The sequence below is a fragment of the Anopheles bellator genome, chromosome 1 (genome assembly GCF_943735745.2).
Source record: "Anopheles bellator chromosome 1, idAnoBellAS_SP24_06.2, whole genome shotgun sequence".
Classification (NCBI taxonomy): Eukaryota; Metazoa; Arthropoda; class Insecta; order Diptera; family Culicidae; genus Anopheles; species Anopheles bellator.
The window spans coordinates 30,281,848-30,302,126 of record NC_071285.1 but is presented as its reverse complement, the minus strand read 5'-3'; the positions used below and the strand labels follow the sequence as shown (position 1 = coordinate 30,302,126).

General features: G+C 47.8%; 1 protein-coding gene across 1 annotated transcript in view; it reads left to right on the top strand.

Moving 5' to 3' along the window:
* The window catches only part of LOC131206269 (uncharacterized), a 55,280-nt gene extending 35,290 nt beyond the window's left edge, over positions 1 to 19,990 (top strand). Inside the window, exons 11-19 of the mRNA XM_058198758.1 lie at positions 12,107 to 12,207; positions 12,552 to 12,816; positions 14,183 to 14,251; positions 14,596 to 14,601; positions 15,379 to 15,459; positions 17,845 to 17,946; positions 19,432 to 19,623; positions 19,690 to 19,782; positions 19,862 to 19,990. Of these exons, the coding sequence (XP_058054741.1) occupies positions 12,107 to 12,207; positions 12,552 to 12,816; positions 14,183 to 14,251; positions 14,596 to 14,601; positions 15,379 to 15,459; positions 17,845 to 17,946; positions 19,432 to 19,623; positions 19,690 to 19,782; positions 19,862 to 19,990 (1,038 nt within the window). The remainder of the gene's footprint in view (positions 1 to 12,106; positions 12,208 to 12,551; positions 12,817 to 14,182; positions 14,252 to 14,595; positions 14,602 to 15,378; positions 15,460 to 17,844; positions 17,947 to 19,431; positions 19,624 to 19,689; positions 19,783 to 19,861) is intronic.
* The last annotated feature ends 289 nt before the right edge of the window (positions 19,991 to 20,279 follow it).

The following is a 20,279-nucleotide window of genomic DNA, read 5'->3' as shown; positions in this document are numbered from 1 at the left end:
TGGCCAACAGCCACTAGACTGTCCGGCCACTAGAATAAATACTTATTTGGTAATTTGTCCCACTGTCCCACGACGTCAGGGGCTCAGTGAGCCTTCCGGGCGATGTGCAGGAAGAAGCCGATCCGGTCTTCGCTCTTCTCGCCGCACATGTTACACTTGAACACCTCGTCGTACCCGTGGTACCCCATGTGGATCGTGTACAGGACGTCGTCCCGGAACGCGATGTCACAGTACTTGCACTCGAACGACCGTTCCTCCTTCTCCGGGGTGATCTGCTCCGGCTCCTTGTGGCCATCGGCCAGCCTCGGTGTGGCCCTCGTCACCTCGTCGGTGGTGGCGGCACTGTACTGCTCCTGTGTGTCCATCTCCTGAGCCGACGATGAGGGCATACGCTCGAGCTTGAAGGCACGGCCCTTCCGACGGCTTCGCTCCGTCCGATTACCACCGGTCGACGGTGTCACCGGGTTGCTGATGGCCGCCGCAGCCGCTGCCGCTAACACACCAGCACGGTACTCCTGTTCGTACAGTCGATCCGTGTCCGGTTCGCTGTCTTCGAAGCTACCCGGCTTTACCTTCACGGCCGATGCCGAACTATCGGCGGCGGCCGCCGTGATTTGTTTGAGCAGCTCCTCGCCCAACGTCGAGCTGTTGCTACTGTTACTCGTCGTCGAGCTGCTCTTGAGCGACAGGTCGTTATCCTCCGACCCACTGTGGTTGTTGTTGTTGTTCAGATTGACCCCACCACCACCGGCCAGCTGTCCGATCAGGCTCTGCTGGAAGCTACCCGGGGACAGCTGGGCCGCCATGGCCGTCGCCTGCTGGTCGGCGAACATCTGAAAGTTTAGGTTAAGGTACGGAAACAATGGCAAGCTGCCGTTGGCGGCCGCCGCACTCTTGAACATGCTGGCCAGCGGGTTCGGGAAGAGCTGGTGGGGCAGCAGATTCCTCATCAGCCCGTTGGCGGTGGGATTGCCAACGGAGGCGGAACCGAGTGGCGTATAGGGACTCCGGTCTCCCCGGGGACTTCCTCCGGGATGTTGCTGCGGAGTCGCTGGTGTTGACTTAGGTTCCGGCTCACCACCGGACTCCAGCTTCGTGGTGCCGGCCGTGGTCGCCTTCGTCGATTTCGCCTTCGGACCACGGCGTGTCCCGTACACGTCGATGATGGGCAGCGGATTCGGTGTACCGTCCTGATTGAGCACCACACCCGGCTTGTGGCCGTTCTTGCGCAGGTGTAACTTCAGCGAGTGACAGTACTTGGTGGCGTACTGACAGTTAGCACAGTGGTACTGGAGGACGCTCGAGTGCGATTTCATGTGCGAATTCAGCATGGACTTGTTGACGCACGTGTAGGTGCACTCCGGGCACTGGAACGGCTTCGAGCGCTGGTGATTCCGCAGGTGGTACTCCAGGTGGTGCTTGTACTCCGTCACGAACGGACACTGCGGGCACGTCAGCATCTTCTCCGGCTTGATGTGGTGGCGCGTGTGCTCCCAGAAGCTCAGCTTCGTCACGGCCACAAAGTCGCACTGCTTGCACTTGAACTTCTTCACCTGGCCGTGCGAGTTCACCTTCGGCTTGCGGATGCCCTCCTCATCGTCGCTGCCATCGTTCGAGCCTTCGCAGCCCGACGGAGCACCCTGGTCGGCCTTGATCGGTGTCCGATCGCTGCCATCTTTCGGTGACTTTGGTGGCGTCACATCCATCGGTGGTGTGTGTGTTGGAGTTAGGTTGACAGGGGCAGCCGTCGATCCGTTACGGTTCGGTGTCCCCAGTCGGTGTTGAGCGGCTATACCCGCGGTTGTTGTCGGTGGTGGCACCAGCAGCCCCGAGTATCCGGGTGGCGTCAGTGGATTGAACCCGAGCGGATTGTAGCCGCTCGAAAGGAGACTGGCACCGGCAGCGGGTGCGAAGCCCGCACTCTTGCCGAGCGACGACGAGTCCATACTGTCCACGCTCTGCGGTGACGTTGGGTTCGAGTGATCGGCACTCGATAGTATCGGCGTATCGGTGTGTTGCAGATGGTGCTGGTGCCGGTGCTGCTGCTGGTGATGATGGTGGTGATGGTAATCGATCGGTTCCGATTTGATCTGCAGATCGTACCAGTTCGCGGACGTCTGCTGCTGATGCAGATGCTGCTGCTGGTGCTGGTGGTGGTGGTGGTGGTGATGTGCTGAGGGTGCTGTCAGCGAAGCTGGCGTTGTTCCCGGTGCCACAGTCATGACCGTATCGTAGTTCTGCATTCTGCGAGAGAGAGAGAGCGCGAGAAACCGCAAATCCATTAATAAAAACGCGCCATGTTTTTGTCTCCGGTCGACGGGCAACTCTGTGAAGCTGTGTGCGTGGTCGGCGATGGACGCCATTTGTGTGTCAATCCCAACGGGAACGGGGGACTTTCTCTTCACCGCGTGCGTGCGTGGCAATGGCTCAGATACAACGGAACCGAAGGAAAATTAAAGGCGTCTGGAAAGGCGAGTTTCGTGGGGAGAAAACGGGGCCCAAAAACGAGAAGAAACGAAAAACGAAAGAGGGGAAAAAACCGATTCAGTCGACCCCTCGACCCCAGGCCCCCGGCACTACTCTCGGCGGCTGTGATGGTGATTATTTTTATTTTTATCGTGTGCCCTTTTTATTTGCCGACTACTCGCTGTTGTATGTGTGTCCTGTTTGGGGGAGGCCATTGCCCATGTGTGTGTTTACTTGACGCCCCCCCCGTTCCTTCTTCAGCTCTTCCGGGTGTGTTGGTTGTGTGGGGCCCTGGCCCATGCCGTGGGCACATCCTCTACTTCTGCGAGGATCTGAATGTTTTTCGGAACCCCCCGTGCATCGATGTGTGTGTGCGAACAAAGACGCGCGAACCGGAAACAAAATACACTCGTCGCGCCCGCCACACGGCATCTCTCATCTCTCTGGTCGGACTTTGGTTCCCCGGATAAGTTGTGAGGTTATGGTTCCTTAGTCCCTTTTTTTCGTGGCGTCGCTGGGCTCCACTCTTCGCGATGGACAATTTTGTGCAGGAAAATGTTTGCCGCGTTTTTTTCTCCCCTCTCTTTCTTCTTCTTATCGACGCGCGGGGGGTTGGGAAAATCGATACAATCACCCGGTCCTCGGGCCGTGCCGACAGGACACAGGCCTTCTTCGGCCGTTCAATTTCGGAGCTTTGCGTGGTTTTTTGTGGTAGGGCCGAGAGAGAGGCCCTTTTTTGGTTATATACTTCGAAGGGGGCGCATCACGCGGTACATATAGGCGCAAGGATACGCACAGGATTGCTGCCCTCCCGAAACTCCGTCCGGCGTGTCGGAGTCGTGGCGGAGTTGTACGAGGGAAGTTGGATACTTATTGACACATCGGTACTACCGTGGCGCTCCTTCTGGGGAGGTCCTTTTTTGGACACCGTAACGTTTAAAGCAGCCAGCCAGATGGCTAATTATGTAGTATTCTGCCCTATGTATATTCTTTTTTATATAGAGCTACAGACCCCAAGATATCTGTGGTACAAGATTCTGTTTGGTACTCCCAAGATTTGAACTCCATGCTAAATAGATTTCCCAGCACAGGGTGCTACAGAAGATTGAAGATTCCGGGGGCGAAACAAAAATAATAACTATAGGGTGGGAGTGCCCCCACACCGTCCTAGTTCTCCAGCGTGCACCCCAACGAGTTCGCGGCCACTCGTAAATAAACAGAGCGGAACCCAAACATTCGACTTTACGACAAACAGCCCGGACTCCCGAACGAAGAAAGCCCAAGGGAGCACAAGGGAGCAACGCTGTGGCAGTGTTGTTGCGTGGCAGATTCATGTGACCCACAACTCGTCACCTCGCCCGCCTGCTAATGGGTCTCCGTGCACACCAAAGGGTAAGACCCGACACACCCCAGAAACACCGGGATCCCAGACAAATAGGGTTTTGTTTTACAGCCTCTCCTTCGGAGGTACACCCGGAGATCGCCAGCTTCGTTTCGCCCGCTTTTTGCCTGCCGTGCCTGGCTTAATGCCTATCCTCCGTAACTTCGTCCAAAGGCGGTCGCGCACGCGCGATCACACACGTAAAAGTCAAAATCGTCGTCTGGACCCGGACCACCATAAACCAAGTGCCCGGTGCCCGCTCAACCACAGTGACTTTGCTGGCCGACTGGCCGACCATAAAACTTTGAAACGGGTTGCCCTAGGGCCCCGCGCCAGGTCCGAAGTCCCCTCTGGCGGTGGGCGTGGAACTAGGTCAAATGACCCGATGTGGGTCCCGAGCTCCGGGTTGTGAGCCGTAATAGCAGTTTGCAGTGGTCCAGCGCGATTTAGCACACCATAAACACGGAAACCCATTCGAACCCTTACCTGGACGTAGTGCGATGCACAGGAGGTCCTCGCTCTCTCTCTCTGTGGGTCTTTCGATGTGACTGTCGCTGGGAGTCGCTCTAGTTTCTTCGGTTTCGGCTTCCGGGGTTACAGCATTTTTCGGTTAAAGGGAACACTAAATCCTGGGTTGTGGAACTGTGTCCGTTCCAAAGGCACAACACACTGGCACACGGTCGGGAGTTTCTCTTTCTTCGAGGGGCTTTTCACGTAAGCACTGTCACCTCACAGAAAGTAGTAGCATCACGCAAGAGTCACTAGTCCTTGAGATAGGCGCGCCCTCCGATACTCCGACCACTAGGTGGCTTCCTGTTCCGTCCTTTTAGCCACTCCGTTTGAGTTCGTACACACGCGAGTTCAAGTTCAAGAAGCAGCACACCCCGAAAGGACCACTCTACTCTCGTCGGGAGCGATTTAAAAACTGATCCGAGATTTTTTGGAAGACCTGACCACGGTACAGGCCCGGATTGGGACGACGTCCTCGAGGGGTAATCGTTTACCACGACGCGGGCGAGCGAGAGAGAGGGAGAGAGAAGGAAGCCGAACCTTTTTGCCTATCCTTAGAGTTGTTGTCTCGCTCGGTGTCGGACCCGTTTTCGCTTTCGTTGGCCAATGCGGGACCGAAAGAGACAGACGAGGTCGCTGCTGCTGCTGCTGTGTGCGTAGGTCGGAAGTAACGGATGAATCAGTCTCCGGCAGCGAACGGGAACGGGAGCGAGAGCGGGACAGGGCGCACCGATAAGGGCACAGGGAAAATTGATTCTTCTTTCTTTCCCTCTGTTTATGTTCCAATATTTTCCTCCGTCCCGACAGCAGCCTCTGTGAAATCGAAAGTGCCGTTGTCGGTTTGTTTCCATTTCTTCACTTTACGCTCCGGCTTCTCGCTTCGCTGTTGCTCAGGATCACCGTCAGGATGGGTTGAGTACCCCTTTTCACTACCCGGCTACCGTCCGTCAGCCAGCGACGGGTAGCTCCCGGCCATCAGTTTCATGAAACTTCCAAACAACTACAACTTTCACCTCCACGTCCAATGCGGTTCCTGTTCCGGTTTGTGGCAACGTTTCGTAAGGTCGCTCCTTTGGAAACTCACCTGTCCGGTCGGTGGCCATTAACTTTGCATTAAAATTGTCATTAAATCGCGCATCCCTCGTGTGGATGTGTGTCGGTTACAACACACGAGCTCATTAGGCGAACTGGGTTTTTCTTGACTTGCTTTTCGAGTTCGGGTCCGTCGTGATTTCCATTGTTCTTTTTAAAGTCACTTTAAGGACGTTAATCGCGGGTTCTTTTCTTGTCGCCGATTGAAGTTCGCCATTAGAGTGGGTTTCGGGCAACTGTTTGTGATGAGCAGCAATCTCCATCAGCACTAGGGTTTGATGTTTCTGCTATAAGAAAGACGTCAATTCGAATCCAATTTACGGTGCGCCAATTGCAAGACTTTGGCACATAGAAAATAATAATTTAGACGCTACTCAAAAATATTAATGACCAGAAAGTCGTTAGAATCGCATGTAGATGTTGATCTTCCTTTACATATCAGCGCAGCTTTGTCTGTTAAATTTTCTCCTTCCATTATGCTAAATTATGACTTAAATTATGGATGTAATCTCCCGATTAAGAACAAAGTTGTTCACGATGTAAACCGCGTATGCATTACAAGATCGATGATGAACCGTGCTTTTGAATTATTTTTGAAATTGTAAAAAAAAATAACGAGTGTAATAATGCTGGTTCGTCTTCGGGAACTTAGCAAATAGAATACGTTGTGAGATTATCATTCATTTGAAGCTTTCATTTCTAAACCAGTTCTACGGCTAGGCCATATTTCTATTGTTGCAATGAATTTCCCAGACAGTTTTTTTTCTATTTTCGCGGAATGCTGAAATTTACAGAACCGATAGAATTAGTTTGGAATTTAAGTAAAATGATTTAAAATAGGTGGTCCCTGTATCGAAAATTCGAGCCGAATGCTTATTTGAGCATTCTCCAAACAATTTAATGGCGTTCGGGAAGCATCCTCACCCCAGCCGTAATATGTTTCTGATGGCTCTCATTTCCGGTCAGTGGCAGCGGGTGACGTTGAAATTTTTATCGTTAGTAACAAAACCCGGCTTGGGTGAGTACTGCTCATTCCACGAGCCAAAGCTGGTGGGTCTGGTCGCGCACACGTACATTACGCCTGCGGCGCGCATTAATTGCTTTTAAAATGGACTTTAACGATGGTCGATGGTCCGGTCCGACTGACCGTCCGTGTCCGTACACCGGGAGCTGGACAAATTGATGAAAATAAATACATTTTCCGTGCGCTTGGCCACGTTGTGTCACGGAACCTTGAATGCATTCGAAAGTGGAAGATCAATACCGTTATTGAAATCAATATCCTAGCACGCACTCCGGTAGCATATTTGGTATACGGGCGAGCGAAGGCTGTCCGGCCACGTTCGAAGAAGTGTCAAAATTTGCCCATTGTTTATGCCCCTAATTTTCATAATTAAACGAGATGCGATGAGAAACATCGGAGACGATATAAAATGCTGCCCGTGGAACAGGCGAAGGCAATAGCAAACACATGCCACTATTTTCTATCGGCCCAGCAGTTTATGTTCATGTATGTGATGCGCTGAAACACTGTGGCCGGAGACACAAGGGAAGAAGAAAAACCACGGACACGGAGATACCCGGACACAGAATTGATAGGAAAATAGTCCGAGCCGGAACCGAAAGACATTTCTGGTGGAAAAGCCGGAGCAAAACTCCCTCGGGGCTTTTTATTTTCTTCGCACACACTACCGCACACGTGCAATGGCCGCCAGCGGCTGGCGAGGAGGGCCAACAACGACAACAAAAAAGGGGGAAAAAGTCACATAAAGGGGGAAAAATCGGGAAGCAGAAGAAAAAATTCTGCCCAAGCGAGTGGCCACAAATCCGGGGGATAATCGAAACGACGGTGGCCGGGTGGGAGGGACGGCGTAAAGAAGATGGGTTTTTTTCCTGCTTTATCTCGTCCGCTCTCGTCCCCCTCGCGATTTGGTTTGTGTGGTCAGAGACAGGACCGCGTCTTGGACCGCACGGTGGGCCCACAGATCTTGTGTTTCATCAAATTTTTCATTCTTTTGCTCGGACCTTGGGCAATTCATATTCATTTGAATGTTGTTCAAAATGACCGTTTTAGTCAAATGTTTAAATGGTCGGTAAACGGTTAAACATTTCGAGTTTTTGTGATATCAATTTCCAATTTCAAACAACGTACTGGATCTTAATTTAGCCCCTTTAAATATAAATTGCAGGTTTAAATTGTTCACATATTTGGACCCTTTAGTCGATCGTCCCATTACCTGGCAATATTAAGAAGAATAGTAATTTATTGTGGCTTTTGCGAAACAATTTTTACTCATTGCACTGTATCGTACGACATCCGGGACGAAATTTTGTTATACTTCCCGGCGTTTCTTTATTCAATCCTATACTTTGCTGGCTAGTAAATACTGTTTTCCGATTTAACAGCAATATTGAAACATATTGATGTGAAAAATAGTAGTCCGAACAGTGTGGGGCTCTTGAAAAGACCTGCTCCAGCGACTCTTGAACAGCAAATACGAACACACGGCTGGTCAAAAGTCCGACTCCTGCCGGCCCATAGTGCGCTACGCCATCGAACGCGTCACCATGGAAACCGGTAATTTCCGTGATTATTAGACACACACGCAGGCGACCAGAGAAAGTAAAAGGCGCCTAAGCAATCGGCCGACCACAAATCTCCCCAAAAAACGAGGAAAACTCTCACCACGCAACTCCCCAAAAAGAGCGGTACTTTTTCATCTTGTTCTTCTTCTTCGCCATCATCATCTTGCTTCACGCCCTGCAGAGTCCTTATGGCCCACTGGGCTGGCCCTGGGCGGCTTATGTACGAGGGGGCCGAGAGACGACCGTACGCCATTTGTTATTATTGTGTGTGCGGAGAGCCTGGAGTGCCGTTAAAAAACAGCTCCCCCCATCGCTGCGACTGTGTGCGCGTGTGTTTGTGCGAACACACACACACAGAAACTCCTGCTGCTCGTGTAAATGATGGAAATGGCGCCCGAAAAAGGCCGAATGGAATCGAACCGGGAAAATAGGGAGAGAGAAAAAAGCGTGCGCCAGCAGGAGAAAAAAGGGACCAAAAATACGCGGAGCTCGGCCGGCGGGCGACAAAACATGGAGGACAGGCGTCCCCCTTCGTGCGTTTTACAGCAACAACAACATCACGAGCACACAACGACGGCGCAACGTCTGCGTGTTGGTCTGCCCCTCGAAAAAGGATCGTAGCAACCGCCGTCGGCCTCGTCGTCATCGTCGTATTGACGGGCTGAAACCCTAACCTCACATCCATTTATTTATCGCCCGAAAACGTGTACACGTGGCAGTAGCAGAGCCTGTCGAGGCGAGCATTTTTCGAGGGTCGAGAGAGATTTCTTTTTTTACTTTTACACATAAGCCGACGCACCAGAGGCTTCGAAGCCCGCGTTCCCCTTCGCCACGCAGCGAATCAAATCCAGACAACATACTTTTGGGCCCTCTCTCTCTTTCTCTATCGCTCTTTCTCTCGCTCAGCCCACCACGCTGGAACTCGTTTATTTATACCGTTTTCCCATTCATGTTGTATGTTTCGGGCTCCGTTTATTTACCTTTCGGTTTTTCGGGGCCGATCGAAACAAAGGAGAACACAAAGGAGAGCGCACGCATTGGGCCGGCCTATTGCGTAACAGTGTAAACATAAAAAACATAGCATCGGGGAACGTGAAACTCCATCACACCAACACACGCCGATGAATGCTCGACGCCGATTGGAGGCCGATTTTTCTCGATGTTTGTTTTTTATTTCACCTTTTTTTTACGCTTGATAACTCGCTCGCTTGTGTGAGTGCACGTATGAGTGTGTACAGCTATCGTGAAAGGAAAATGGCGGACTGTAGCGCCGTGCCTCGTGGCGCCACAACTTATGGGTTTTAAACGTCAGTTATTTAATGATTACTACATCATTGGATTTGCTAGAAAGCGTAGTAATAAAAGAGAATAATCATCAGAAATATTCGAGTACAAAATCGAGTTCAATTTATGCATCAACCTCACCTTTTTAACTGCTAACTACTACTCATCAAATAATTGCAGTCATGTCCGGTTTTTTCATGCCCATTCGATCAGTATAGTCGAAAAGTTACGAAAAACAATTCATTCTTCAAGTCCTGTCCTGAGTCCGGAATGCTATTTTTGAAACGTATCTTAATAAAGCTTCGCGTGTGAACGACTTAAACCTTCGGAGACCTACGCATAAGCTTCATCGGCCAGGCAACATATCATCGGCCAGGAAATACATTAGCCGGACCTTACGGGCCTTTTCTTTGCCAGATTGTAACGGGTTTCTTCCCGATTCTGCCTGGGCTAGTTGTACATTGAAGGTTTGCTAAAGCATTTATTCAATACTAACCAACATAATTCGAACGCCTTCGCTTTAAACAATGAATCAATCAGTTACTCTTCGTATCCCAAGTTCAGTTACCTGAGTCGCTTTCTGCTGTCATTTAGACATTTCGATTCGTAATAATAGAACAATCGAAATACTAGAGTAGAATAATAGTTATGGATTTTTTTGGTTTTTTTTACAAATTCGCTAAAATTATCCAACAGAGTACTGGAAAAGGATCAGACAAAACTGCGAATCAAAACGTTGGGACAGGTAGTAGTCTGCTTCCCCCTTTACATTTCATTTGATAACTCCGATAGGGCGGCGTAAGGATCTGTTACGCTTTGCTGTGACGCAGCCACCGCCGCCGTTTAAGGGCGAGTCGTAAATTAACGTTGAAACCGCCGGCAACGTGTTGCATCGTGTGACTGCATATTCCTCGAAGGCAACTCCTTGCCGCCCACACACACAGGGCCCTATATTTGCTGAGCGATTATTTATGGAAGGATTACTTCTAATCAGTAGCCACGGACCCGCCTACCGTGGGCTGACAATCGTGCTGATGGCCGACAGTTAGACCCCGACGTGGCACGTACGTACAAGTTCCGCAGTTCCCCGCGGCAAAACTGGCAGCATTATCAGCCGGTGCATGACGCAGAGCATCGGCCGGAGGTGATGCATCGCCGCCATGAAACTCACGCAGTGCGCCGCTGGATTTTGTTGTTCCACAGATTTCTTATCAAGCACCATCGGGAGCGGCGCAGTGTAAATAAAATGATGCACGGCCCCGAAGAAACTGTACAGCATAAAGGTCCAGTGCGCGTGGGGGAAAAAAACATTCCACGTCACACAAGGGAGCCACACTGCCCCCGCGCCGGAAGCATAAGACAATCGATTGAAAACGAGACTGTTGACACAGGGCCGTGATTTGGTTTTTGGGCCCCGGGTGGTTGATTTTTTGATAGTCTTGGTGATAATGGGCGACCGCCATCAGGGGCGCTTGCGACATGCGGCTTAGACATTAGCAACGGCCCTGAAAGTAGTTCTTGTTTTGAAGTATTTAAATTTATGTACACAGCGATGAGGCAAAGGTGACGACCAATCAAATCGCTTCCCAGTTTTGTCCATGCTTCATGGAAGTATGCTTCAAAACCGGTAGCGAGCCGTGAAATGATTTTTGATTTCGTGAAATACGGTAGAGAATGATTTTATAAGACATTGGTTTTTCCTGCACGTTGTTACTTTCTATTGAATAAACTTATAACCACATAGCAAGCCGTTTCAGAATCTACTGAAAAGCGATTAAACAGTTGCATCGATGCAAGGATTCCCCAAATGCAAAGGGCTGCAATTTAATTGTAATAGTTGAACGAACGAAAACCTTGTGGTATTTTATTTTATTTTACGACCCACAAGAGCCGAATTCCGTTCGGAAAAGGGAGTGTAAAAGAAACGGCAATTTTTGAACACGTATTTTCGATCCATTTGAAATATTTCTTACTCGCGAGCTTCTGCTATGGTCCGCCAGAGGGCCACGCACGAAGCGCCGAAAGTTACGAACGTTGCTCTTCGATTTTCATTTAAATTAAATGAATTTGAGAAAGAATTGAGATAAGCAAACTTTCGTCATGACATATCAGAATCGTTTTGGGAAAGCCACAAACATGCATACGAACAAGAACCGTAGAAACATTACCCGCATTGATTGTGCGCTTAATTACACTCCATTTTTCTCTCTCGCTCTATCTATCAATCTTTTCCTCTCTCTCTCTCTTTTTCGATGTCCTTTCGCTTGTTCTGTGTCCTGGGCCAACCGGGACTAGTGGCGTAGACACATGTTCGGATACCATTTGCCGCAACCATGTTGCATAAATGCATAGCATAGCCTTCCCTAGCCTGAAGTAGCCGTAGTCGTGTAGTAGCTCTCTGCTAGTAGTTAGTGCATTTGCTGTGTGCCCGTAGGTGCCTGGTAGGTGGTGAAGCTTTCCGGCTTGTCGTAACACACACCCACACACCCACACACATGAGCGTTGTAGGTCGTAAACAATTCTTTCCATCCGCCACAACGACCGCATCCGCACATAGCCAGAAGCAAGCCTTTCGCCTCGCGCAGTAGTAGTGCTGTAGTGTCTCTCTCGCCTGGTAGAGTTGTCTGTGTATGGTGCCGATCAGCGGTCACCGCCGATACCATGTTTAAATTGCCAGAAACCTAAATAACCACCAACCGGTGCAAAACAACAAAAAAAAACCACGAAGACCCGAAATCAGCAGCACTATTCGACCAATCTCCCCAATCGCTCAACCCGCTCTTCTAGGTGTCTGAAACGGATCTGGAAGTAATAGAGGCGACCGGTCGCAGTCCCGCGGAAGATTCCGGCCTCGGACTGGCATCGACGATGCCCGACATTCGCAATCGGTACAAATTCGCGTGTGGCACTTGGCCCGGCGACCTATGCGGTGACTGGCTGGCTGGCTGGCCGGCCTGCTGGGGCCTGGGCCTTTGGCCGGGGACAGCCTTCCAATGCTAATGCATTTCTTTCTTTCTTTTTCTTTTCCCTCTCTTACTGTATGATTTTCCTATTTATGCTGCGCTCTTTACTTTTATTTTCCTTCAAATTATCACCGTGATCGTGTGCGCGTATGTTGGACCGCCGTTGATGGGCGCATTATGTACGGGGCTTTCATTGATTATGCTTATGCCATTGGCTGTGGGCCCGAAATTGGGCGGGGGGGGGTTGATGATGGGGTTTAACGATACAGCCCGCCAGCACCGTTACCGTATCGGCCTATGTCGGCAGGACCAATCCTACACCATCACGCCTCGTCGTCGTCGTCGTCGTCCCGCCACTTGAACGCATCGTTGGCCGACCTTCCGCATAATCCTCTCACCGTCACGCCCAACCGGCTGAACTTTGCGCCAGGTGGCCCGGGCGGCCCCGGCCCGTCGGCCCTCGGGGGCCACCACTTGAACCGCCACAAAATATCCTCCTCGTCTAGCGACGTCGTAAAACAGTTGAAGAACAAGGTGATTACTTTTGGTTCTCTTTCTCTTCTTCTTCTTCTTCAATCCTTCTTTCCTTCTTTGATTTCGGTTTGTTTTGTTTTATCACTACTGCTGCATTTTAGTTGATCGTTCCTTTTGTTTTAGTTTCTATCTTTCATAGTTTTTCTTAGGTTTACTTTGAGATACTTTGAATTATTCTTACTACCTTTTTGTATCTTTTCTTTGCGAGAAAAGATTTTTTCTTTTCTATCGTTTTTTGTCGGCATTGTTTTTTATGTATTTTGCATAAATCACCCGTTTGCTCACCAACCCAGTTCAGCCTTGTGCACCTGTCCGTGAGTGCACTTTCCACTTTTCAGTTTCTCAAGCGTTCCGTTTCTTTTTTGCTTAAAAAGGAGTTTTATTTTTTTGTCTTTTGTTCACTGTCACACTGTCGCCCGAGAGCGGAACACACAAAAGGAGGGTGCAGCGGCCGCTTGACTTTGTGTAGCTTTAGTCCCGTATGTCGTCGTAGCACTACTGTTCCTAACTAGAGCGTTGTACCGTTTTCTAGCGCGTGTTCGTTGTGTGCCCTCCCCTTTTAAATTACCATAGTTTAAGAAACTGTTACGAAAGCAACCGATTAGCGTGAACCGTGTAGCCGTGTGTGTATGTTTTAAGCTCCCCCGTTTTTTTTTTTTTGGTTCTTCAAGGAATACATTCGCACAACCGACATCCACAAGTTCTGATAATCCCTCCCCACATAATATACTAATAACGGTTTAACTACACAAATCATAGAGCGAACTAGTGAACTATACACCGAACGGGAATGACCGACTCTGGTAGAGCCATGGGGCGAGTCCTTCGAAGACTCCACGTCGCCCACATTACTACACAGACACTTACACACACCGGCACGTTCTGCGTTGATGATGGGATACGGGTACTTGGTCCTAAGGCAGGATCCGACCGTCGGTCACTGAATATTTGCCACATTGTATACTCACAACCACTTGTCATTTTTGTGCAACAACGTGCAATATTACGATCACCAAATCTACACCACGTTCGTGCTGCGTTTCGTTTTTTTTTCCTTTTTCATTTTCCGTTTTACACTTTAACACCTTTATCGTCATCCGTGCTCTGGGATACAACACACTAGTGTACCGGTTTTTTTTACACAGTTCACAGTTGAAGAATGTTGGTTCCTTCTTTCCTTTTACGTCTCTTTTTTTGTTTCGTGAACACTAACCCATGCAAACATGCCTTACCGAACCGAACTAACCCGTTCTCGTTTGTTTCCGTTTTCCATTTTATCTTTTTCCTTGTCCATTTCATTTTTTCCGTCGCGATAACACCGAAACTCTCGGGGATGCACCTGAACACCTGAATGTGCTCTCTTTAGGACTACAATGATCCGACCAGACCCAGGAGAGGCAGCGAAACCCAGCTATCGAGGGCAGACTACGACTCGGTAAGTGGAAAATTAAATAATTCGGGCCTCCACTTTGTTGGTTTTTATTTAGCATTGCATCGCATATAAGTTACAACAGATTGTTTTTTGGTTGGGTTTCATATTTACTTCCGTAAGTTTTCCGTATTATGTAACACGTTTCTCCAATGTATTATTCAATTTATTTCACTTCATTGCTATCTATATTGTTAGTAAAATAACAAACTAAGTTTGCTCGCATCGTTTTCGGTTTGTTACATTTATTTTTTGATTCAGTTTCGTTCCGACTGGAGTCTACCGATTTAAACACTCGCCGAGACAAAGTTTCTAACAATTTTACGTGTTTGCCCTTTTGCCTCCGACAGGATCAGGTATGTATGGGTTTCAGTTTACTGCTTGCATATTTCGGTTTCATTTTTCCGTTGTCCATGGCAGCACATTGTGCCTTGGCATGGTGTCGTCTGTTCATTCGTCCATTATTCTTGTACAGTGAGACAGCTAATATCGGTACAATAACACTAGACATCGAGCCGAATTTAGTGGGTTGCCCCAAGAGGGCAGTAGTTGCTAGAGAAAAGCGGTGTACGCTGTATTAGGTCATTGAATGTTACCGAAAGTCGATCGAACTGTTAGCTAGGATTCCGTAATAATATCCGGTAACACACGCAGTAATTAGTGTCAAATTATTACGCTCGTTGTCGAAGCCTTCGATTTGGTATACTAATTTGAACCATCATAGTGCCCCACCTCAGGAAACCATAGTTACCTAGGAAACCTAGAGCTCGTCGATGAACGATCTAACGTAGCCACCAAACAATCGTTTCATACAATCATAACCAATTAAATAGCACCCGTTCTTCTTAGTAGTACAGTTTCATACTCGCAACTCGAATCTTTTCTGTTACAACTATTTACGGTACTCATAAGTTTTTGTTTTTACTGTAAGTGAGTTAGACACAAATGTAAGGAGGCAAACGATCAAACGATGGAAGGACGGTGTAAAATCAGAACAATGTTCTCGCTCCCTGACAACCGTCAAGTAGCCAACTTCATTTTGTCATTTCCGTCGCACGCGACTACCGTGTATAATCTTCCGTAGAATAAACAAATCAACTTTTTCCTAACAAAAACCGCCCGAAAACTTACAGGGAAGCTACTTAGACGGAATACGATCACATTTAGGTGGTTTAACGCAGCGAGTCAAATCTTGGTACTGGGGAAGACCTCTCGTAAGTGCAAACTACTCTACTCTCTCTCTCTCTCTCTCTCTCTCTCTACATTTTTTTATCTTAAGTCCTTCTCTCCTGTTTTATGTTTCGAGCGATCTGTTTTGAACCCGTTTCGGTTTTGTTTCGTTTCTTCTTTGATATTCAAACTCGAACTAACTCGTCTCTCTGCAAAGTCAGCGGAACGTGTGCCGTTTTCGATCATTCTGTACACTTTGTGGTTTCGTGTGTCGTCTTTCCCTGTCTTCTAATTTGTGTTCAGTTTGTTGTTTTGTTTACTGTGCAGATTCTGCTTTATTGGATATTTACTCATTTCTGGGAACGTTCTGTGTATTTTTAAGATGGAATACCTTCTAACTTCTCGCTTATGTTCTCGATATAGTTTTCCTCGATTTTTAACGTTTATTTTAAAAAGATTGGTCAAAATACTAGCTTTTTCCCCTAATTTTCCATTTCTGTTTGTATTGTGGAATGATCGAAACCGAAATGCACCGTTCTGTGGGAGCAAGCAGTGCACAAACAGCCATTTACCGTTTCTGTCCACTCTGTGTATCTCTTCTTTACACATTACATTCGTTTTGTACCTTTTATTGCCCAAGGTGGCAGCAGTTTTTAGATGCACCCATAAATCAGTATTACGAAGCACGAATTGTGTCCATTTTTATAAGTATGTATACAGTTTTTGTATGTTTTTTGAAAAGATCTCTGTCTCACACTCATTACCGCTATTCGTACTCAACTTGTGCATTTTCTACGTTGTACTACTAAGTTCTTCTCGTTATCTCTTGTGAAGTTTTCTAATTGAATCAAGTTTGTTATGTTTTTTTCTGACAACGAAACACATGACCATCAACCTTAATTGTTTTGTCTAAATTAAACTGAATTGAATTCATTGAATTGAATACTTTAACAGGTCCACCCATTTTGCGGTTGATTACGATGGCATCCTTCACTTATTTTATTTTACTCTTTTGTACCGTAGTTGAATTGGATTGCTCGTACCAAATTTAATTATATTATGTGTAGTGTTGCTACAATAAACAGTCTTTAATTTTATCACCATAGTGCATGCGTTCTTATGATCTCTTTCGGTTTTAGTAATTTGTACACCCAGTAGGAATAGTCATTTTAAAACGGGCCAAAAATATTTGCCTCATCTGAACAGCAATCATCCCAATCGTAGGCGATCAATTATAAGTAAGCAAAGCTGCACCAAATTGTAGACCTGTTCAAAACGTTCCGAAAACGAATGTGAAGGCACACCAAAACTGGATTCTTATATCAATGGACACTTTTGCCAAAGCTGGCTGGTCCGAAACATTACACTTTCTGGACCCATGCTTTCGTTCCTTTGCTCCCCAGCAGTTGATTGGCTAAATGATTTGCCCTGCCCTCGTGTACCATCATATCATCTGTTGTTACTTCAAGATGTCCAACGCACTTACAGCAGCACTTGCAGGCATGGGGCACCTTTCTCTTAGTATCAAGGATTGAAAGAAAAGCTAAATTAAAGCGAACGTTACTTCGTTTCTCAACTTTGCCACATCCTGTGGGAGCCAAACACCCAAACACACAGGATTATTACATTCGAACTGTGAAATAAATTACTCATTTCCACTTTACTACTCTCGATGATACGAACCAAACCACCACACACTATAGAAGATTAGAGTACAAGATTAAACTACAGTACAACCTGTATCTGAGCTGTGCATCACTTCCGGGTGGATCAGAGCCCCGTTTGCAAGAAATTCTAGTAGCACGATGCAGGTGCAGAGACTTCACAAGTTACGTTTCCATTTGTTTCACCGTCCCGGTTTGAGTTTTTATTTGGTTAAACATTATGTTAGGGTTATGTTTATTACTGAGCGCTTTTGTTGGTTCGTTCTATGGTTTTGCAATACTTTCATCATCGTGTTCTGTTCGCACCACAAGTTTCGCTTTACTAACTGCTCTCTCTGCTATCCGTTGTTGTGTTGATCGTTTGGTTTGTTTGTTCGATTATTTGTACGTTCGTTCGCTGGTTCGTTGTTTTATTGCTTCTCTTTGGGTTTTTCCTTACGGCTTATTTTCCTTGTTGCTTTTGTGTTCTTTGAAAAGAGAGCAGTTTTGCGGTACCGTCTCCTCCCTCGTTCGGTTATGCTTTCGTCCCCGTCCCCGTTTACTTTCCCTGCCAAGTTTCCACGTTTTCCTTTACTAGCGACTGTCCGTGCCAATACTACCTCTATTGTTTTATTTTGATGTAATATTCTTTCTTTTCTTTTCAATTTTTCTACTTCTAACTACTCGAATCTCGAATCGTTTGTCGAATGCGACACACCAAAAATCCACAAACCAAAACTAAAACCGCACACACGTACACCACTACTCGGCCCAAACCCGTTCTAGGATTTGTCGATTAAGTTGTCTAGAAGTTTTGATATGAATGATGATGACGGAACAGGAGGAGGCACACTGTTAGGAACCGATCCGGGTGTCAGACGACATCAGGTAAATGCTCGCTATCTATCTCTCTCTCTCACTCTCTGTACTTCTATCTATGTGCTGTGTGCTGTGTGCATAATTTGTTCGATTTGTCTACACACCACTATTGTGTCGTACAACATATGTGACGTACATAGTATGTCGCTCCAGTAAGTGCACCAGTCGCCGCGGCCGGTGGAGTGTAGTGATTCGTGAAAACAATCGAGCAGCAGCAAGCATTAAAAGCCACCCATTTCGTAATAGCTCGTAACGGAAATGGAAGTGGAGAAAGAGGGCAAAAAAAAGGTTGACAACATCCGGCCACGAATCTGTGGCGTACCTAGACTAGGAGTTCAGTTGGACAGTTGTTGCTAAGCATCGCCTGGTGCCAGCATTTCCGTAGTGCAACCGAAGAGCCACACGCTGCCTTAGAGGCAGCTGCAGGAAACGCAATGTGACTGTTGGCTTTTGTCTCTAGTAGATCTAGAAATGGCCTGTAATGAGTGTAGCATTTTGGCTCCGTTTCGCATCTTCAACAGCATTCCTAGTTCCGCGCAGTGGATTGGATGTGTAGGATCAAATGCTAACATCAGACGTACAAACCAGTATACTTATACCACGCCAACACACCACACAAGAAAACAGTACTGTAGCTCATCAGATCGCTTCACTGGTCTAGTGTTTCGCTTCGTAGTTCATTAGAGTGCATACCACTAGTAGCTAGAGACCATTACTGGGGAAGCTCACTCGTAGTGAGCTTCAGTACAGCGGCCACATCACCACGACTCACAAGCGGCAACTCCTTCTCATCCATCGCCAAAGTACATCGCAACACAATAGGCTTAGTGTAGTTCTTTTGTATTTCATCGCCTAGTCACTGCGATTTAGTACAGTAGTAATGCGTATACCACACATCGGAATGCTAACCGCCTGAAGCTAGTAGACCGGCGCTCCCCCGAATGAACCGCATCTGTAGAGCACCTCTAATATGCATTTGTACTTGTTGTATCGTTGCGATAGTGTTTTTGTGCAAGGCTAGAAGTAATCTGTTTTCTCTCTTCACCACGAATGATACTACTCCGGTCAATAGTTTTAATACTCTGTAATACTGCACCAAATATGGAAATGTGTCTCTTAAGCATTTCTTCGTAGTTAAAGCGTTGTAGTATTTAGTTGCTCAACCGACTTTAGTTCCGCAACTGGAACTTCGAACCACAAACTCGAACATAAGATGTTGCCTGAGAAGGAAAGAGTGATCTTCACACCGATCCGCCGGGCTCATTCTTTCCTCCTCACGACGACGCGCACTCTGAGCGATCGCACCGAGCAGCTTCTCGAGTCTTACTTTCCGATGCGCATTTCGGGCACAGTAACTTACAGCATTGATATTGGTGTTTCCGTTTGCTAATTTATGTTGGACCGTGTGTTACAACCGATTCACGTTGCGCGATCTCTTCGTTGCCATTCTTTTTCTCCTGCTGCGTCTCTTGGCCACCGAATGAACCACTCCAGTCAATGCAACGGTTGCCTTTGGACCAGAACGGATCATCGCTGGAACAGAATCAAGATCAACCACCACATATAGTACCTGATCATAGAGGAAATCTTCATATAACCGTTAAAAAATCGAAACCAATCCTCGGCATCGCGATCGAGGGCGGGGCAAACACGAAACACCCGCTGCCACGTATCATCAACATCCACGTGAGTTCCTGGCCGCCGCGACCGCGTAGCGATCGCTAACGGAACATGTCTGTCCTTTTTTCGCAGGAACACGGAGCAGCGTACGACGCCGGTGGACTGGAGGTGGGCCAGCTGATACTGGAGGTGGACGGCAACAAGGTGGAAGGAATGCACCATCAGGTACACGGACCTTCCTGGCGGTGGGACTCAAGTGCACAACTAAACCCCCCGTTCTTTTCCACCCTCCTCCTTCACGCAGGACGTCGCCCGACTGATAGCGGAATGCTTTGCGTGCCGCGACAAAAACGACATCACCTTTCTCGTAGTGGAGGCAAAGAAATCAAACCTAGAACCGAAACCAACAGCATTAATATTTTTAGAAGCATAGCATTTGCTTTCCCTGCCGGCTAGCGATCCGGATAATTCTGAAGTACCAGAAAAAGGGATCGACCTTACCGCTGACAAGCTGTGAAGTGAACCGATCCGAAACCCGAACGAACCCCGTACGGTGTCGTACGCTTTTCGTTTCTTCCGTTTTCCAGTTGGATAGTCTCCTCTTTTGTGCCACACCCGCCCACGCCCCCGCAACACACCCGCTCGCACGCTGCCGCCGCCCTCTTTCAAACCACAGACACGAACTACACACCAGCCGCCGCCATCTGTTATGTTGTGTTCTC